Genomic DNA, 15,022 nt, shown 5'->3' on the forward strand with positions numbered 1-15,022 from the left:
GCATCCACTTTACAGCCCTGATCTTACTCCTCAGAGTTCGTTTTGTTTCCCAAACTCAAAGAACATTTAAAAGGATCACAACTTTTGTCCTTTGAGAATGCCAAAATAGCTGTTGAGACATGATGTAAACTGAAGAGCTCAGAATTCTTCAGGGAAAGGTCAGAGATGGAAACAACCAGTCTTCACAAGTGTATAGCTCTAGACAGAAGCCATGCAGAGGCACAAGCGTAACAGCAATTGTGAGGTTGCTGCAGGACTGGCCAGTGTTTCCTGCTGTTGTGCACACGGTCACTAGGAGTTAGAACCCAATGCACAGCACCGAACAACGTTAGTTTATAGCAGCATTTTGACTTCCCCTCATTCATAATGCCATGCTGACCCAATAATTACTTATCATTTGAAACTGTAAAAAAAAGGAATGTAATTGAAATGGCTTCTTAGTTTAAGCATATTAGAGTTAATAATTGTATCTATTTTCTAAAATCCTGAAAGTAAATTTTTCCCCCCATTTAAAACATGAACAACAAAATAAGGTTACATATATTTGTTGTTGTTGCTCTTAGGTGCCATCAAGTCGGTACTGACTCATAGTGACCTTATGCACAAGCAGAATGAAACACTGCCCGATCCTGGGCCAACCTCACTAAGGTTGCCACACTTGAGTCCATTGATGCTGCCACTTGACCAGTCCATCTTGTTGGGGGTCTTCCTTTTTCTCTGACCCTCCACCTTACCAAAGAGGATATCCTTCTCCAGTTACTCGTCCATCCTGACAATGTGTCTGAGGTTTGAGAGATGAAGTTTGGCCATCTTAGCCTCCAAGGAGCACTCTGGCCGCACTTCTTCCTAAACGCATCTCTTGGTTCTTTTGACAGCCCATATAAGACACAACTATTTCTCCCTAAGGCTAAATAATAGAAGGATCACATATCTCTTCATTGCAATCTTGTACCATAATTCATTATTTTTGAACCTGGTACTTTTAATCTCTCCCTGCTGTTTGGGTTCTATATCAAATTTTCAAATATTCCAAAACTTGTTTCTTCATAAAATGTTTATTCATTTAAACTCACATCTTCCCACTTATTTGCTTTTGTTTTTGTTGGTTTTTCTATTAACTGTCAAACTTTAAAAAAAAAATGATTTTGACTACTCTTTCTGCAACTCAAATTTATTCCTTAGTCCATCCTAATTTAATATCTCTTCCTATCATTCTTTTGAAACTGGTCTTGTAAGATCACAAAAATTTAATTGCTAAATTCAGTGACCTTCTCCTAGCCTGTGTCCTTTCTGTCCTTTCTACAACATTGGGCACTGTAACCTGATTCTACATCTTTCCTATAATCCTTCCTTTTGTCGTTCCTACTATCATATTTTCAGGATTAATTCTCTATCTCTTCCTCACTCTATCTCTTTAAAAAAATTTTTAAATCTTTCCAAAAAGCAAAGATGTTACTTTGATTACTAAGGTGTATCTATTACTAAGGTATATCTAACTGCACCTCATATGCATGTAAAAGTTGGAGAGTGAAAAAGACAGAAAAACTGATGCATTCAAACCATGGTGCAGGCAGATTATTCCATGCACTACCAAAAGAAGAAACAAATTTAGAAGAAATACATCCAGGATGTTCTTTAGGAACAAGATGGTAAGACTTCGGTTGACATTATACACATCATCAGAAAAGTCCAATCACTGGAAAAGGGCATCATTATGTGTGGTACAGCAGAGGGGCAGTGAAAGTGAGGAAAGAAAGTCTCACTAAGGTAGGGTGGAGTAATAGGTAAAAGAACGGACTCGAACATGCCGAAGATCCTGAACCTGGTACAGGATTTTTTTCTTCTGAATGTTTCCTTCATTCGTAAGGTGACTATAAATCAGAGCCTACTGTTTGGTAGCTAACAACAACAATCTCTATCTCCACCTCTACTTCTCCATCTATCCTTCTTCATCTTTTTCACTGATTCCTTCTCTGACCCAAACATTAAATGTTGATCATCCTCAGAATGCTTGACATTCTCACATACTTTTTGTTAGGTTTTCTCAACTCTGTCCACAGCTTTTAGGATCAATTCCACATGTATAGGGTGACCTTCACACCCAAGCTCCCAACTCACATGGTGTACCATTCCCTGGTCATAACTTCCTGAAGTCATTATTTCTGAAAATTATTTCCTTATTATATCTACCAATCTCACTCACAATGTATTATTCCTCCAGTATTTCCAATCTAATTTAATAGCATTAACATCCACCCTTTCTCAGATTTTTAGCAATCAGTTACTAAATACTGTCCGTTTGAACTCTGAAATGTCTTCCTTATCTGGCTTTTCTTCTCTAATTATAGCTACCAGAATAGTTTAGAATTTTATTGTCCAATATGTTAACCATTATGTGATGCTGAGGTTAATGCATCAGACTGCAAAGCCATTTGAACCGCAAGGTCAGTGGTTCAAGCTCACCAGCTGCTCCTCGGAAACCCTATAAAGGGTCACTATGGGTCAGAACTGACTCAACGACTCATCGGCACTTAACAACAACAACAATGTACATTAAAGGAGTCCTGGTGTGGCACGTGGGATAATGTGTCAGACTGCAAAGTCATTTGAACTGCAAATTCAGTGGTTCACGCTCACCAGCTGCTCCTTGGAAACCCTATACAGGGTCACTATGGTTGGAACCAACTTGACGGCACTTAACAACAACAACATGTGCACTAAATACCTGTTTAAAGTGTTGAAGAGCAAAGATGTCAGCTTGAGGACTAAGGTGCACCTTACCTACACCATGGTATTTTCAATAATCTTATATGCATGTGAAAATTGGACAGTAAATTAGGAAGATCGTAGAAGAATTGATGCATTTGAGTTATGATGTTAGAGAAAAATGTTAAAAGTACCATGGACTGCCAAAAGAACAAACAGGTCTGTGTTGGAATAAGTGCAGCCAGAGTGCTCCTTGGAAGCCAGGATGGCCAAACTTCATCTCTCATACTTCGTACATATTATCAGAAGGCACCAGTCACTGGAAAAGGATATCATGTTTGCTAAACTGGAGGGTCAGAGAAAAAGAAGACCCCAAATGAGATGGATTGGCACAGTGACAGCAGTGATGGAATCAGGCTTAACAACGATTGTGAGGTTGGCCCAGCACCAGGCAGTGTTATGTTCTATTGTGCATAGAGTCGGTATGAAGGCTGAGCAATGATTGCGAGGTTAGCCCAGGGCAAAGTACTGACTCAACGGCACCTAAGAGCAATAATAACATGCACATGTTGCTATTTAAATTTCAAACTCATAAAAATTAACTTAAAGTTTAAAATTAGGTTCCTCATTCATAGTAACCATATTTTAAATGTACACATAACTGTTGCTGTTGTAAAGTGCTATCTAGTCATTTCCAGTTCATAATGACCCTGTTGGGTTTTCAAGTCTGAAAAATCCTTGAAGAGCAGAAAGCCTCATCTTTCTTCCACAGAGCAGCTGGTGGACTCAAACCATAAGCCATTTTGTTCACAGTCCAGCGCTTATCCTACGGAACCAACACAATGCCACATGTTGACAAGGCAGACTAGGAAACATTTACACTGTGACAGAAATTCTGTTGGAGAGTGTTGATTTATAAGATCACCACATTACTCCTACAGAAGATAGTGGCTTCTCTACTGGTCTCTCTGACATCACTTCACCCACTTCTAACCCACGGTCACATTTTTCTACAATTAACTTTTGAGAAAAACAAATTGTTCTACATCAATCCCTTGATTAAAATTCCTCTCTGATATTTTATCATACAGAGAATGAGATTCAAATACATTGTTGTTGTTGTTAAGTGCCATTGAGTTGCTTGCAACTCAATGCAATCCAGGATAGGGTTTTCGAGGAATGGTTGGTGAGTTTGAAAAGCCAATCTGTGGTTCAAACCAACCTTTTGGTCTCGCATGTATCCTCAAGCACTAACATCTCCTTAGAGATGTTCCCTACAGCTCAGGACATACCCTAATCACGGCCACACTGAAAGCCCCAGTCTCTTTTATCACTTTGTACCTTTGCAAATTCTCTTCCGTTACCTTTAAAATCTTTCTCCATCATTGCAGGACAAACTCGTTTTTATGCTTCAAAGCCCATATCTAACATCCTCTCCTCTGTCTCCTTTGTGAAGCACTTCTTGATGCTATCAGGCAATCTGAGCATCACAGTCTTCCCTCACCAATCTTGGTGAGTAACCAACTTATCACATTGAGATATAACTGTTTATCTGGTGGTCTGATGATAGCCTGTGAGGTTGTTTGGGTCCTTCATCTTATCTTGATCACTTGAATACTTGAAACACCTACTCAGGGCATGATTGACTTCGAAGCAGTATGGTGGTAGTGTAGTGGTGTATCATCAAGTCAGTTCTGACTCATATCAACACTGTATAGTCTGTAAATCTTTATGGGAGCGGCTGGTGGATTTGAACTGCAGACCTCTGGTTAGCAGCCTACGGCTGACCATTATGATACCAGGGCTCCTTAAAAGCAGTATGATATTGTTATTATGGTTAAGTGCCAATGAGTCGGTTCCAACCCATAGTGGCCCTATGATAGGGTTTACGAGGAGTGGTTGGTGAGCTTGAACCACCAACCCTGGGATTCAAACCGACCTTACAGTCCAGTGCATTAACCCACAGCACCACATAAGAATAAGAATAATAGTAAGAAAACTTGGAAATTGAAAATTGTCAAACATAACTCAGAACTATGACTGCAGCTATGGAATTATACTGCCAGAAGCAAATTATTTCATTTTTATAAGCCTCAGTTTTTTCATATGAAACATGGGTTTAATAACACATAGATTCTTATCATCACTTAGGTGGATGGCACTTAGCAGTAATCAAGCGCTTTCAAGTGCTAGAGTGTGTGTCAAGCACATCATGTTGTTGTTGTTATGGTTAAGTGCTGTAGAGTTGGTTCCATCTCATAGCGACCCTGTATAGGGTTTACAAGGAGCAGCTGTTGAGCTTGAACTGCTGACCTTAGAGTTCAAACTAACCTGGCAGTCCAGCGCATCATACTCCTTGTTTTATCCTTATAACCAAACGATTTGAGAATTAACTGCATTTTACATACGTTAGTAAGTTCTGTCAAGTTACCTCCAACTCACAGGGACCCTGTATATAGTTTCTGAGGAGCGGTTAGTAGCTTTGAACTGCCCACTCTGCAGTTCAAACTTACCTTGCAGTCTAGCACATTATCCTGCAACACCACACCAAGACTCCATTTTATGTATGTAATTAGTTAAATGCCAAAATAGAGATTGAGCCTCAGGATTTCATGGCCATTTCTGTATTTCACGAGAGCTTAGCCATAGTTTGACCCAGGCATCATTGAGCCTACCTATGAAATCTGCCGCCTCTGTAAAAGTAAACTATTAGGAAACAGAATATTTTAAGGAATTGAAAAGAGCAACTCTTTGCTCCAGTCTGAAGTGTTTACGCTTAAAACTGAGAGATACAAATTCAGGCTCCTCTGTGTTGTAGGTGATAGGCAATAAATATATGGACCATTCCCAACTAAAAAACTCAAACAGCTTTTGAAAATAACTGTGTCAAAATGAAAACTCTTGGTTGAAAATCATAAACCAAAAATGAGTGCATCTTATTAAATTTAAGAATTCAGTGCGATGAAATATTGTGGATCTTCACATTTTATTTTCTTTTCACGAAAACCTTCTAAACATTGTTTCTTAGCAAAGGTTCTAAAACTCAAGTCAGAAATCTAAGTGATCTGTTGGTCTTCCTACCTTTTATTCACATTCATATCCTCCCTAGCAGTCGTAGTAGTTGTGTGCCGTTGAGTCGGTTGTGACTCTGTATAGGATTTCCAAGGAGCAGCTGGTGAACTTGAACCATTAACCTTGCAGTTCAAGCCGACCTTTCAGTCCAGCGCAATAACCCACAGTGCCACGCCAGGACTCCTAGCCTCCCTAGGCCTTCAAAAAGTGAATCTGCAATCCATGGTCATCTAGCGCAGCTGTCCAGGACTCTTAGATATCAGATAAGAGGCTCTGGTACTGTAGTAAACTACCATCTGGGCTGCTAACTTCAAGGTCAGCAGTTAGAATCTACCCTACCAGCCACTCTGCAGGAGAAAGATGAGACTTTCTGTTCCTATAAAGATTTAGAACCTCAGAAAGCCTATACAGGGTTGTTAGCAGTGCTAACTAACTCAGCAACACACACGGATCACCACCATAACCACAGTCATGTGTAAAATGTTTAAATGATAAACTGAACATAAATAAATGAAGTAAGTAGATGTGGTTATATTTTTTTTAAAGCATTCTATCTAAGGACAGACATTTTTTGGGTTTATTATACTAATTGAGCCATTTTAAAAACTGTTTTAAAATGCCCATAATAAAAACAGAAAAAAAGAACACAGATTAGAGTGCTAAAATGTCTTTAACACATAAGCAGTTGTTTGATGTCAGGATAGTTAAGATGTCCTTGACTTTCAGCTATAAGACAGGTGAGAAGACCTACGTCACTGAGTAGGCATGAGGATTTATTAAGTTAGAACACTTCCTGACAGCTAGTAAACTCTAAAGCTTATTAGCTACCACTGACTGAAGCTTCCTTTCAGTCCTTAAATTTCTCTTAGTGATTCAAGTCATTTTCTGAAATGGCAAATGCATTGTCATGATCATCGGTTTACATCTGAGTTCAATATTCCTTTCAAATAAACCAAAACAGTAATAGTTTTGTAAGAAAGACATAAAACTGATCATATTTGATAGGAGTAAACTGGAAAGAAGGAAGAAAATAATGTTGAGCTTTATATTTCCCATGGGACACAGGCCTTGAAACACAGCTACATGGGGATTCACAGATAAAGATGAAGGAAAACAAGGACAAGGAGATAAAAATGTATTTTCCGATCACACAATTTTGACAAAAGATTGTTATTCTTGCATGGGGTAGGAGCTCTTCAGAACACTATACAGGGTCACTATGAGTTGGACAGTGAATAAGGAGGATCGTAGAAGAATTGATGCCTTTGAGTTGTGGTGTTGGAGGAGAATACTGAGGGTGCCATGGACTGCCAAAAGAACCAATAGATCTGTTTTGGAAGAAGTGCAGCCAGAATGCTCCTTGGAGGCCAGGATGGCTAAGCTTCGTCTCTCCTACTTTGGACATGTAGTCCGGAGGAAACAATCATTGGAGAAGGATGTCATGCTGGGTAGGGTGGAGGGTCAGAGAAAAAGAGGAAGACCCCCAACGAGATGGATCGGTCAGGTGGCATCATTGATGGACTCGGGGGTGGCAGCGGTGGTGAGGTTGGCCCAGGATCGAGCATTGTTTCGTTCTGCTGTGCATGGGGTCGCTATGAGTCGGTTCCGACTCGATGGCACCTGACAACAACATGAGTTGGAACGACTGGATGGCACTTAACAGCAACAACATAGACTAAAATTAGAGACAAAAACAGCCAGTTTGAGTACCTATAACTAACTGATAGGTCTCACAAAGGCAGTCACTCAATTTTTGTGCACATGCGCTAATTCCATTATGTTAACACCAGTTAAATAACTCAATCCTAAAAGACAGAAAGCTCACCAGTCAAAAGACCCATCCTTATACATTAAAATCTCCATCCTCTCCCTGATTTGTCCATTATCTCTGTGTTCTATTTTAGCACTTCCTCTAATCCTTTCACCTAGATCTCTCCTCATCTACTTCCTTCAGGACAGATTTGCATCCATGCCCTCTAGCTATGTCCAGTTTCCTTTGCACTTGTAAACATATCTGTCTGAATCCACTCTCATCAACTATGCAAATGAGATTCTTCTGTACTGCTGAGATCTAGACCATAAAAGGGCTTTCCAACTACAACAGTGGTTTTCAATCCTGACTGCACAATAAAACAAGAAACTTGACAGGATTATAATGCCCATAACACCAACTGGCCCAATTAAAACCAGAATCTCTTGGGGATGGGGTGGGCAGTCTCAGGTCTCAGTTTTATGAAAGCTTCTCTGGACAGTCTAAAGCGATTCTAAGGACCACTGATCTGGAGTAGATTTTCACTGGCATTCACTCAGTACTATTGCAATGTAATGTTATGCACAGCAAACAAGTGCATACTTGGTACCTAATCAATGTGAGGACTATCAAAAAGAAGCTTTGAAAAGGTGAGAATTGAAAATAAAGGTAATTGGCTCAGGTCATTCGAACACTCTGAAACACTTCTCTGTATGATTGTTTTCACATAGTCCATGGAGCTGGGCAAATCATCTTAGTAGATTGTGATGTATATGTGGGGGAGGATGAGACTTAGAGGATTGCTAGATTTTTTTTCCTTCATATTTTAATTCACCTGTGTATGTTGTCACTACCTCATCTAATAAGTGATTAAAACCAGTGAATAACAGCAAGTATTCAAAGACTTTGCGACTATGTCCTACATAGCTAACAAATTGACCCAGTTAAAAGTTCAAAGCAAAACATTCACTCTTTATTCTATACAACAAAAGGTATCTGAAGTAAAACTCCCGGTGTTTCCCCATAAAAATAAAACACAGGTCATAAACCAGTAGTTTTCTTTAGAGCAAACATATTAAAAAAAAAAAAAAAATCCAGGTCATAGAAAATGTCTATGACCTTATTAATAATCTTATTAAATATCAAAATGATAATCTGCATGGTCAAACCTTCATTTTTTGAGAAACAAAATAAGGTTTGGAAATAATAACTAAAGTTTCAGAATGTAAAGGAGATATATATGCAGATGTAATCTGCACCTCTGGAGGCTGACTTGTATTCACAATAGAAGCTAAACAATTGCAAAATAATGTTTGAGGTTCAACATTTAAGGAGAAAAAAACATGAGCCACTTAATTTTTCTTTTTTTAATGAAACTATTTATTTGAGACTTCATAGTATGTAGCACCTGATGTGTGGCACTGCAGGATCAATACTGGACTTAGAACCACAACGTCAGCAGTTCAAACCCACCAGCTGCTCCTCAGAAACCCTACACAGGATCACTGTGAGTAGGCAATGACTCAACAACCTTTAGCAACAACAGAACGTGGAACCACAATAAACACTAAAGAACTGCCTTTTTTCAAATTTCACATTAAGCAAACCAAACTAGGTTCTCAAACTTGCTAATCTTTGTCAGAGGTTCTGCAAAATAGAAAAATATGAGTCTCAAGGTTGTCATATATGCCTAGTGGCTACAAAGCATCCCATTGATCAGTGTATATTAAATGAAAATGGATGATATAATATCCTTTAAATGAGACTGCAAAAATCACAATTTAAGAATGCATGTTTTCTTGAGAGTATCTGAATGAATTTATTCTGTGAAAACTAAAGTAAATAAAATGCAATTATTTCTGTTACAATCTTATCTAAAATCTGCTTTCACAGACTATTTGTGTTAGGGTATTGTAAGTTAGAAGTCCTGATATGGCACTGTAAGATAAGCACTAGACTGCTAACCAAAAGGTCAAGGGTTCAAACTACCAGCTGTTTCTTGGAAATTCTAGACAAGCTTGCTGTGAGTTAGAACCACCTGAACGGCACTTACCGTTCACAACAACAACATAGAAAGTAAATAAAGTTACCAGTAATTAAACGGAGTCCTGGTGTGGTGCTGTAGGATAAGTACTGGACTGCAAGGTCAGTTTGAATTGTAAGGCTGGCAGTTCAAATCCATCAGTCACTCTTCAGAAACACTGTACAGGGTCGCTATGAGTCGGAACCCACTCGAGGGCACTTAAAACAATGACAGTAATTACAAAAGTTTACCTGTAATATAGAAATGCATATTCTCTAGATATTCCAGTTTTATACTATTCCTTCGTAAATATTCTTCATAAAGAGTTGCCCATGTAAGTGAAGATCTTAAAGTAAACAAAGCAAATTAATATATATTTATAGTATTATAACTTAGATTATTTCATTTGTTTAGTATTCACCTTCGGTTTAATGTATTTGCAGATTCTTACTTTTTATTATCAATATGATTTTGCACAACACTGCAAACTGTTGGGTATAATTACTGTCCGACATTTTGGTATTCTATTTACATAACAAAGTATCGTGAAATCTATAGTATACATGCTATATACAATAGTTCTCTTTCTTTATTGGGCCATAGCATACTTCCCAGAGGAATATGTATCTTTATTTTGTTAATTGAAGCAGATATTTCTTAGAGTATTATGAAACTATCATCTTGATCATATGTTGTAGTACAAAGGTTTACCTAATAAGAAAATCCAGATTTATTTTTATTTCCCTCCAACTGCTATGGATTTAAGACACTATGATAGTATTAAAACAACATTTAGCTTGTTAAAGGTAATGGGTCAGAACGCCCTTTAAAATAATTTACACTAAAAATAATTTTAATCCATTTTTATTTCAAACATATATGGTAGGTGCTACTTTTTAAATTGGACTCCTGGTGTAGCGCAGTGGGTTAATGCACTGGACTGCAAGGTCAGTGGCTCAAGCTCACCAGCCACTCCTCGGAAACCCTATACAGGGTCGCTCGCTATTGGTCAGAACTAACTCGATGGCACTTAACAACAACAACAACAACTTTTTTAATTAAGGAGAGGAGAAAACAATGAAACATGATAATGCTTCAAAATTGGACACCATTACATTAATCACTTCACTATATATGGCTATGTTAAAATTAATATACTGATTCTAAAATAGATATTTTAACAATTTATATTAGGAACATAATTTCATGTATCCCTGTCTATAATGTTAGTAAATATGGCATTTACAAAGTGTTCCAATTGGATTTTTTCTTTAATGTGACATCCACTCCAGAAATACAACACATTTACTTTTAATGCAGCACAGGACTTTGTAGCTACCTAAAAAAATAGAAAGTTTACCTTTTCCATATTGTATCTTGAACAGATTCCTAATAATAGTCATTTTAAAAATAAGTATGTTTAAAATATGTAAAAAAGTGTTCAGAGAGAAACTGAAACATAGGAATGTTAAAAAACTGCAAATAACATTTTAAGCCATATGATATAGTCTGCATGTTGGTATGTTTGTGAGTTTTTTTCAGAATCTTAAATCATATATTTAACCAAGCAACTATGCTTGCTTTGCATTTTTACATAATAACCAACTGATTTGTGAGTCTTCAACCAAAAGCATCAGCACCTTAAATCTAAAACTGTGCTGTTTAAAAACAAAACAAAAAACAGTGTTGTTGTTGTTGTTGTTAAGTGCCACTGAATCCATTTCAACTCAAAGCAAACCTATATAGGGTTTCCGAGGAACAGCTGGTGGGTTTGAACTGCCGACCCTGTAGTTTGCAGTCCAGTGCTTAACCTATAGCACCACACCAAAAATCCATATCTCAAATTGATAAAACAAAGGGGGAAAGAATCATATAACTGAAAAATAGCTACAAGACATCATGGGTGATTAGGACTGTATTTTGGGCATGAGAAACTCAAATGACTATGTTTATTTTTCATTGTGATGATTCTTTAAGGAATTAGTGTCTTTATAATATGTCTATGTACAGCCAGTTAACAATTACTCCTTTATAGTCTACAATATTATAAATTAACTTAACCCACATCTTATGGCTATGATCCAAATGTAAACTTTAGAATTAATTCAGGTCATGGAGTAAATATGGTATTTATAAAGTTTTTGGATGCTTGACCAAGGATATAACTGACATACTTATTTAAAAACATGTCACTGTGTGGTGTGGCACTGTGGGTTAAAGCACTGGACCACAAAGTCTCTTTGAATTGTAAGGTTGGCAGTTCAAGCTCATTATTCCCTCCTCTGACACACTATACAGGGTCGCTATAACTCGGAACCAACTCAGTGACACTTCACAACAACAACATGTGAAAACATGGACTATATTTCAAACTGCTAAAGTTTGCAAAATGAGATTATCAGAAATTGCTACGAATATTTACATTCAGGGTAGTAGGAAATTTTAAATTATTACAAAGTGCACTCTGAAACTTCAAAACATAAATATACTGGAACATACTGAATCGTCTTCAGCCTTTTACTAGTGGTGTAATTAGAAGACACAGTAGACCCCTTACCTTTATAATTTCAGTGTAACATACCTTGCCAAAATAAATAAAACTTCAATAAACAGACTGACTAGCCATCCATTATTATTTCTATCACTAATATTAATTCTAATTTTCAGGAAAGTTACAAGTAATATGAGGTATAGTTGTACGATTTTTTTAAAAAAGAGACATTTAAGTCACAATTTATCACATGAAGTAGCATTCTAAATTATGGCTATAAATTTAACATTAGTGTTTCCAAAATAAATCTCTATTTCTGCTCTAAAACACGTATCTGCAAAGCAGGGTCAGTCTACATTAGCTTAATCATCAAAAGCACACCTAGTCAATCCAAACTAAAATACAGCTCTTGAACTATGTTCATTTAAAATAGGTATCTCTTATCCTAGTCTTCTTGTTAAAATTTCACAGAATCCCTTGATTCATACTTCCCTTCATTGCGTTTCCTCATCACTGTCTCCCTGACAAAGCAAAGGAAAAAACGGAGACTTTTTTTTTTTCTTTTTAAGTGTAGGGTTGGGGGAGTAAGGAAAAGATAAGAAGCGATAGAACATGATTATTATTTCTTTTGAAAATAAATACCTTTTATTGCAATGATAAATTACATCCTTAATACAAAACTTTAAGAGTTGCTGAAATTCTGTCATCATTGCTTTACTACTAAAGGTCACTGCAGTCTCGTCACCTTAAACATTATTCTTGGGCAATCTCGTTTCAGCACCACGGATAGCGACACTTAGTAAAGGCTGATCTTTTCTTAAGAAACTTAGTTACACTTCTTAGCCAAACACCACGCGTTATATTCTTTATATATTCAACACGGAGAGGTTCACTATACTACAAGTTAAAGAATTCAGTCAAATCTAGTACTTAGCATCATGCATCTGACAGTAATTGTGAAAATTTTCAACTTAATTACATAAGGTGCCGAATAAATAAATCAACAATAATAATAGATCATTAGCTATCTTATTACAACTTGACACACTGTCTCAGTCAGCGATTATCCACAAGTACAAGAAAAAAAATTCATGACACCAGACTTTCAAAACAATCAGAATAATGTCAAAACAAACCAAAGGTTTTTTTCTTAATCCTACTCAAACAACACAAAAAGTTTCTCTCCTTCTTCTTGCTAATCAATTTAATGACATTACAAGAGAGATCGCATATGCAACTTCATATGCCAAAACATACATGCCCACCTCTGACTAGTTGATTTTGGTTGTGGTCATTAGTCATCAGTGCACAGTCATCCTAACAAGCGACATTCAAATTTCAATTTTTAAGAAAGGTAACTGAGTTTGAGCCAACAGCATAGCTCTAAGAAATAAATTTCAACAATAGTTTCATCGTCTCAGAGGGATCAGTGAGATCTTTCAAGATCCCTCCTCACTGCCACCCCCGACCCCCACCCCCCAAAAAAAATTCCACTAATAGTCCCGTATGTATTCCTGACTTAAAACAGCAAGTCAATCTCTAAAAACCACGGTAATCACCAGAGCCTGGGGTTGGGAACTATGTTTTTTGAAACGTAAAAGATACCATCATAACCAAGCAAAGAGGCAGAAAGGAACATAAAGGGAGTTGGGAGAATCCAGTGTTCCTACCTTACAGTCCTCAGGACAGGATTTCACCGAATACTCCTCCGACTGTAAATACTTATGGAGCACACTTTCAAACTCTTCGTATTTCTCCTGAGCATGGTGGTCATAGTCTTGGTAAGCCTCGACACATTGCCTGCAAGTGGTCATCTCGCCGTCCTCCTTAAGCACCACATCCAGACTACAGTTCAAAGTGTTGGGACTCGGCAACCCCGAGAACAACTCCCAAAGTGTGTAGGAATTACAAAACGAAAGGTAAAAATCCGACAAGTTCCAGAGCGGAGTTTGATGCTTCCCTCTCACCTGCTGCTCCTCCCCCCTGGCCGCCACCCCCCGACTCCAGTTCCTGGCGCACACAGCGTCCGCATCCTCAACTGTGAAACACTGGCCCGAAGAGGTGCCCTGGGGGTAACAAGTCTCCAGGCGCCACACGGGTTTGGCAGAGTTTCCTAGAAAAAAAGCCTTGCTCGGGTTGTTTTTGCCTCGGTTGCCCTTGCCGCCGCCGCCGTCTCCCGGAGAGGGGGGTAGTGTGGGGGACGAGGAGGCGGAGAGGAGTCTCTGTGCCTGGGCGGCGGGCAAGGACTCCCCCATGCTTGCCAGGAGTGCGGGCCAGGAGGGTTCCTGCTGCCGCTGTCGCTGTTGTTGTTGCTGTCGCTGCCGCTGCTGCTGCTGCCGATGATGATGATGATGTTCCTTGTCCCGGGTGCGGGTCAGTTTGGCCTCGGCGCAGAACCACAAGTGATCAGAAAGCAGGACTGTGAAAAACAAGAGAGATGCCAAAGACAGTCGCCATTTCTGAGCCCTCTCTGAATCGATGAACGGTTTCTCGTTCTCCCGGGGTGCTGCCAACCAGATTTTTAAGCCGTCGTCATACTGCCGACACATCCAAGCACCCCTGGTCATATTTTGGGAACGCACAGCCCTGGCCGACTCCACCGTGAGGGCTCCCGTGCCGGTGTCACAACAACATGCATTGACTTAAGGGTTTTATTTCCTTATCCCCTCCTCCCGTTTCTTCTCTTTCTGTCTCACTCTCTCTCTCTCTCTCTCTCTTCTTTTTCTCTCTCTCCTTCTGTCTCCCTCACTCTATATCATTTCACTCTCTTCTTTTGCCTACAGAAATATTACCAGGCTTTGGAAGATCTGACTTGCTTCCGACCTAATCATCAGCCGACCCCATCCTCTGTAGAGTGGGAAACAATAATGCAGAGAGAGAGAGAGAGAGAGAGAGGCGGAAGAGGCTGGTGCTGGTGGCCGGTGGGGAGGCTGAGTGCAGGAGGTGATGGTGGAGGTGGCGGGGTGGCTGGCGTGGCTCC

The 15,022-nt window shown here is 38.8% G+C and overlaps 1 protein-coding gene across 1 annotated transcript in view; it reads right to left on the reverse strand.

Annotated features, from left to right (window-relative positions):
• FAM155A (family with sequence similarity 155, member A) overlaps positions 1–14,609 on the reverse strand; it is a 976,131-nt gene extending 961,522 nt beyond the window's left edge. The window contains exon 1 of the mRNA XM_006846680.1: positions 13,713–14,609. Within this exon, the coding sequence (XP_006846743.1) occupies positions 13,713–14,609 (897 nt within the window). The remainder of the gene's footprint in view (positions 1–13,712) is intronic.
• Between the last annotated feature and the right edge of the window lie 413 nt (positions 14,610–15,022).

Source organism: Chrysochloris asiatica, unplaced genomic scaffold (assembly GCF_000296735.1).
Source record: "Chrysochloris asiatica unplaced genomic scaffold, ChrAsi1.0 scaffold00029, whole genome shotgun sequence".
Lineage (NCBI taxonomy): Eukaryota > Metazoa > Chordata > Mammalia > Afrosoricida > Chrysochloridae > Chrysochloris > Chrysochloris asiatica.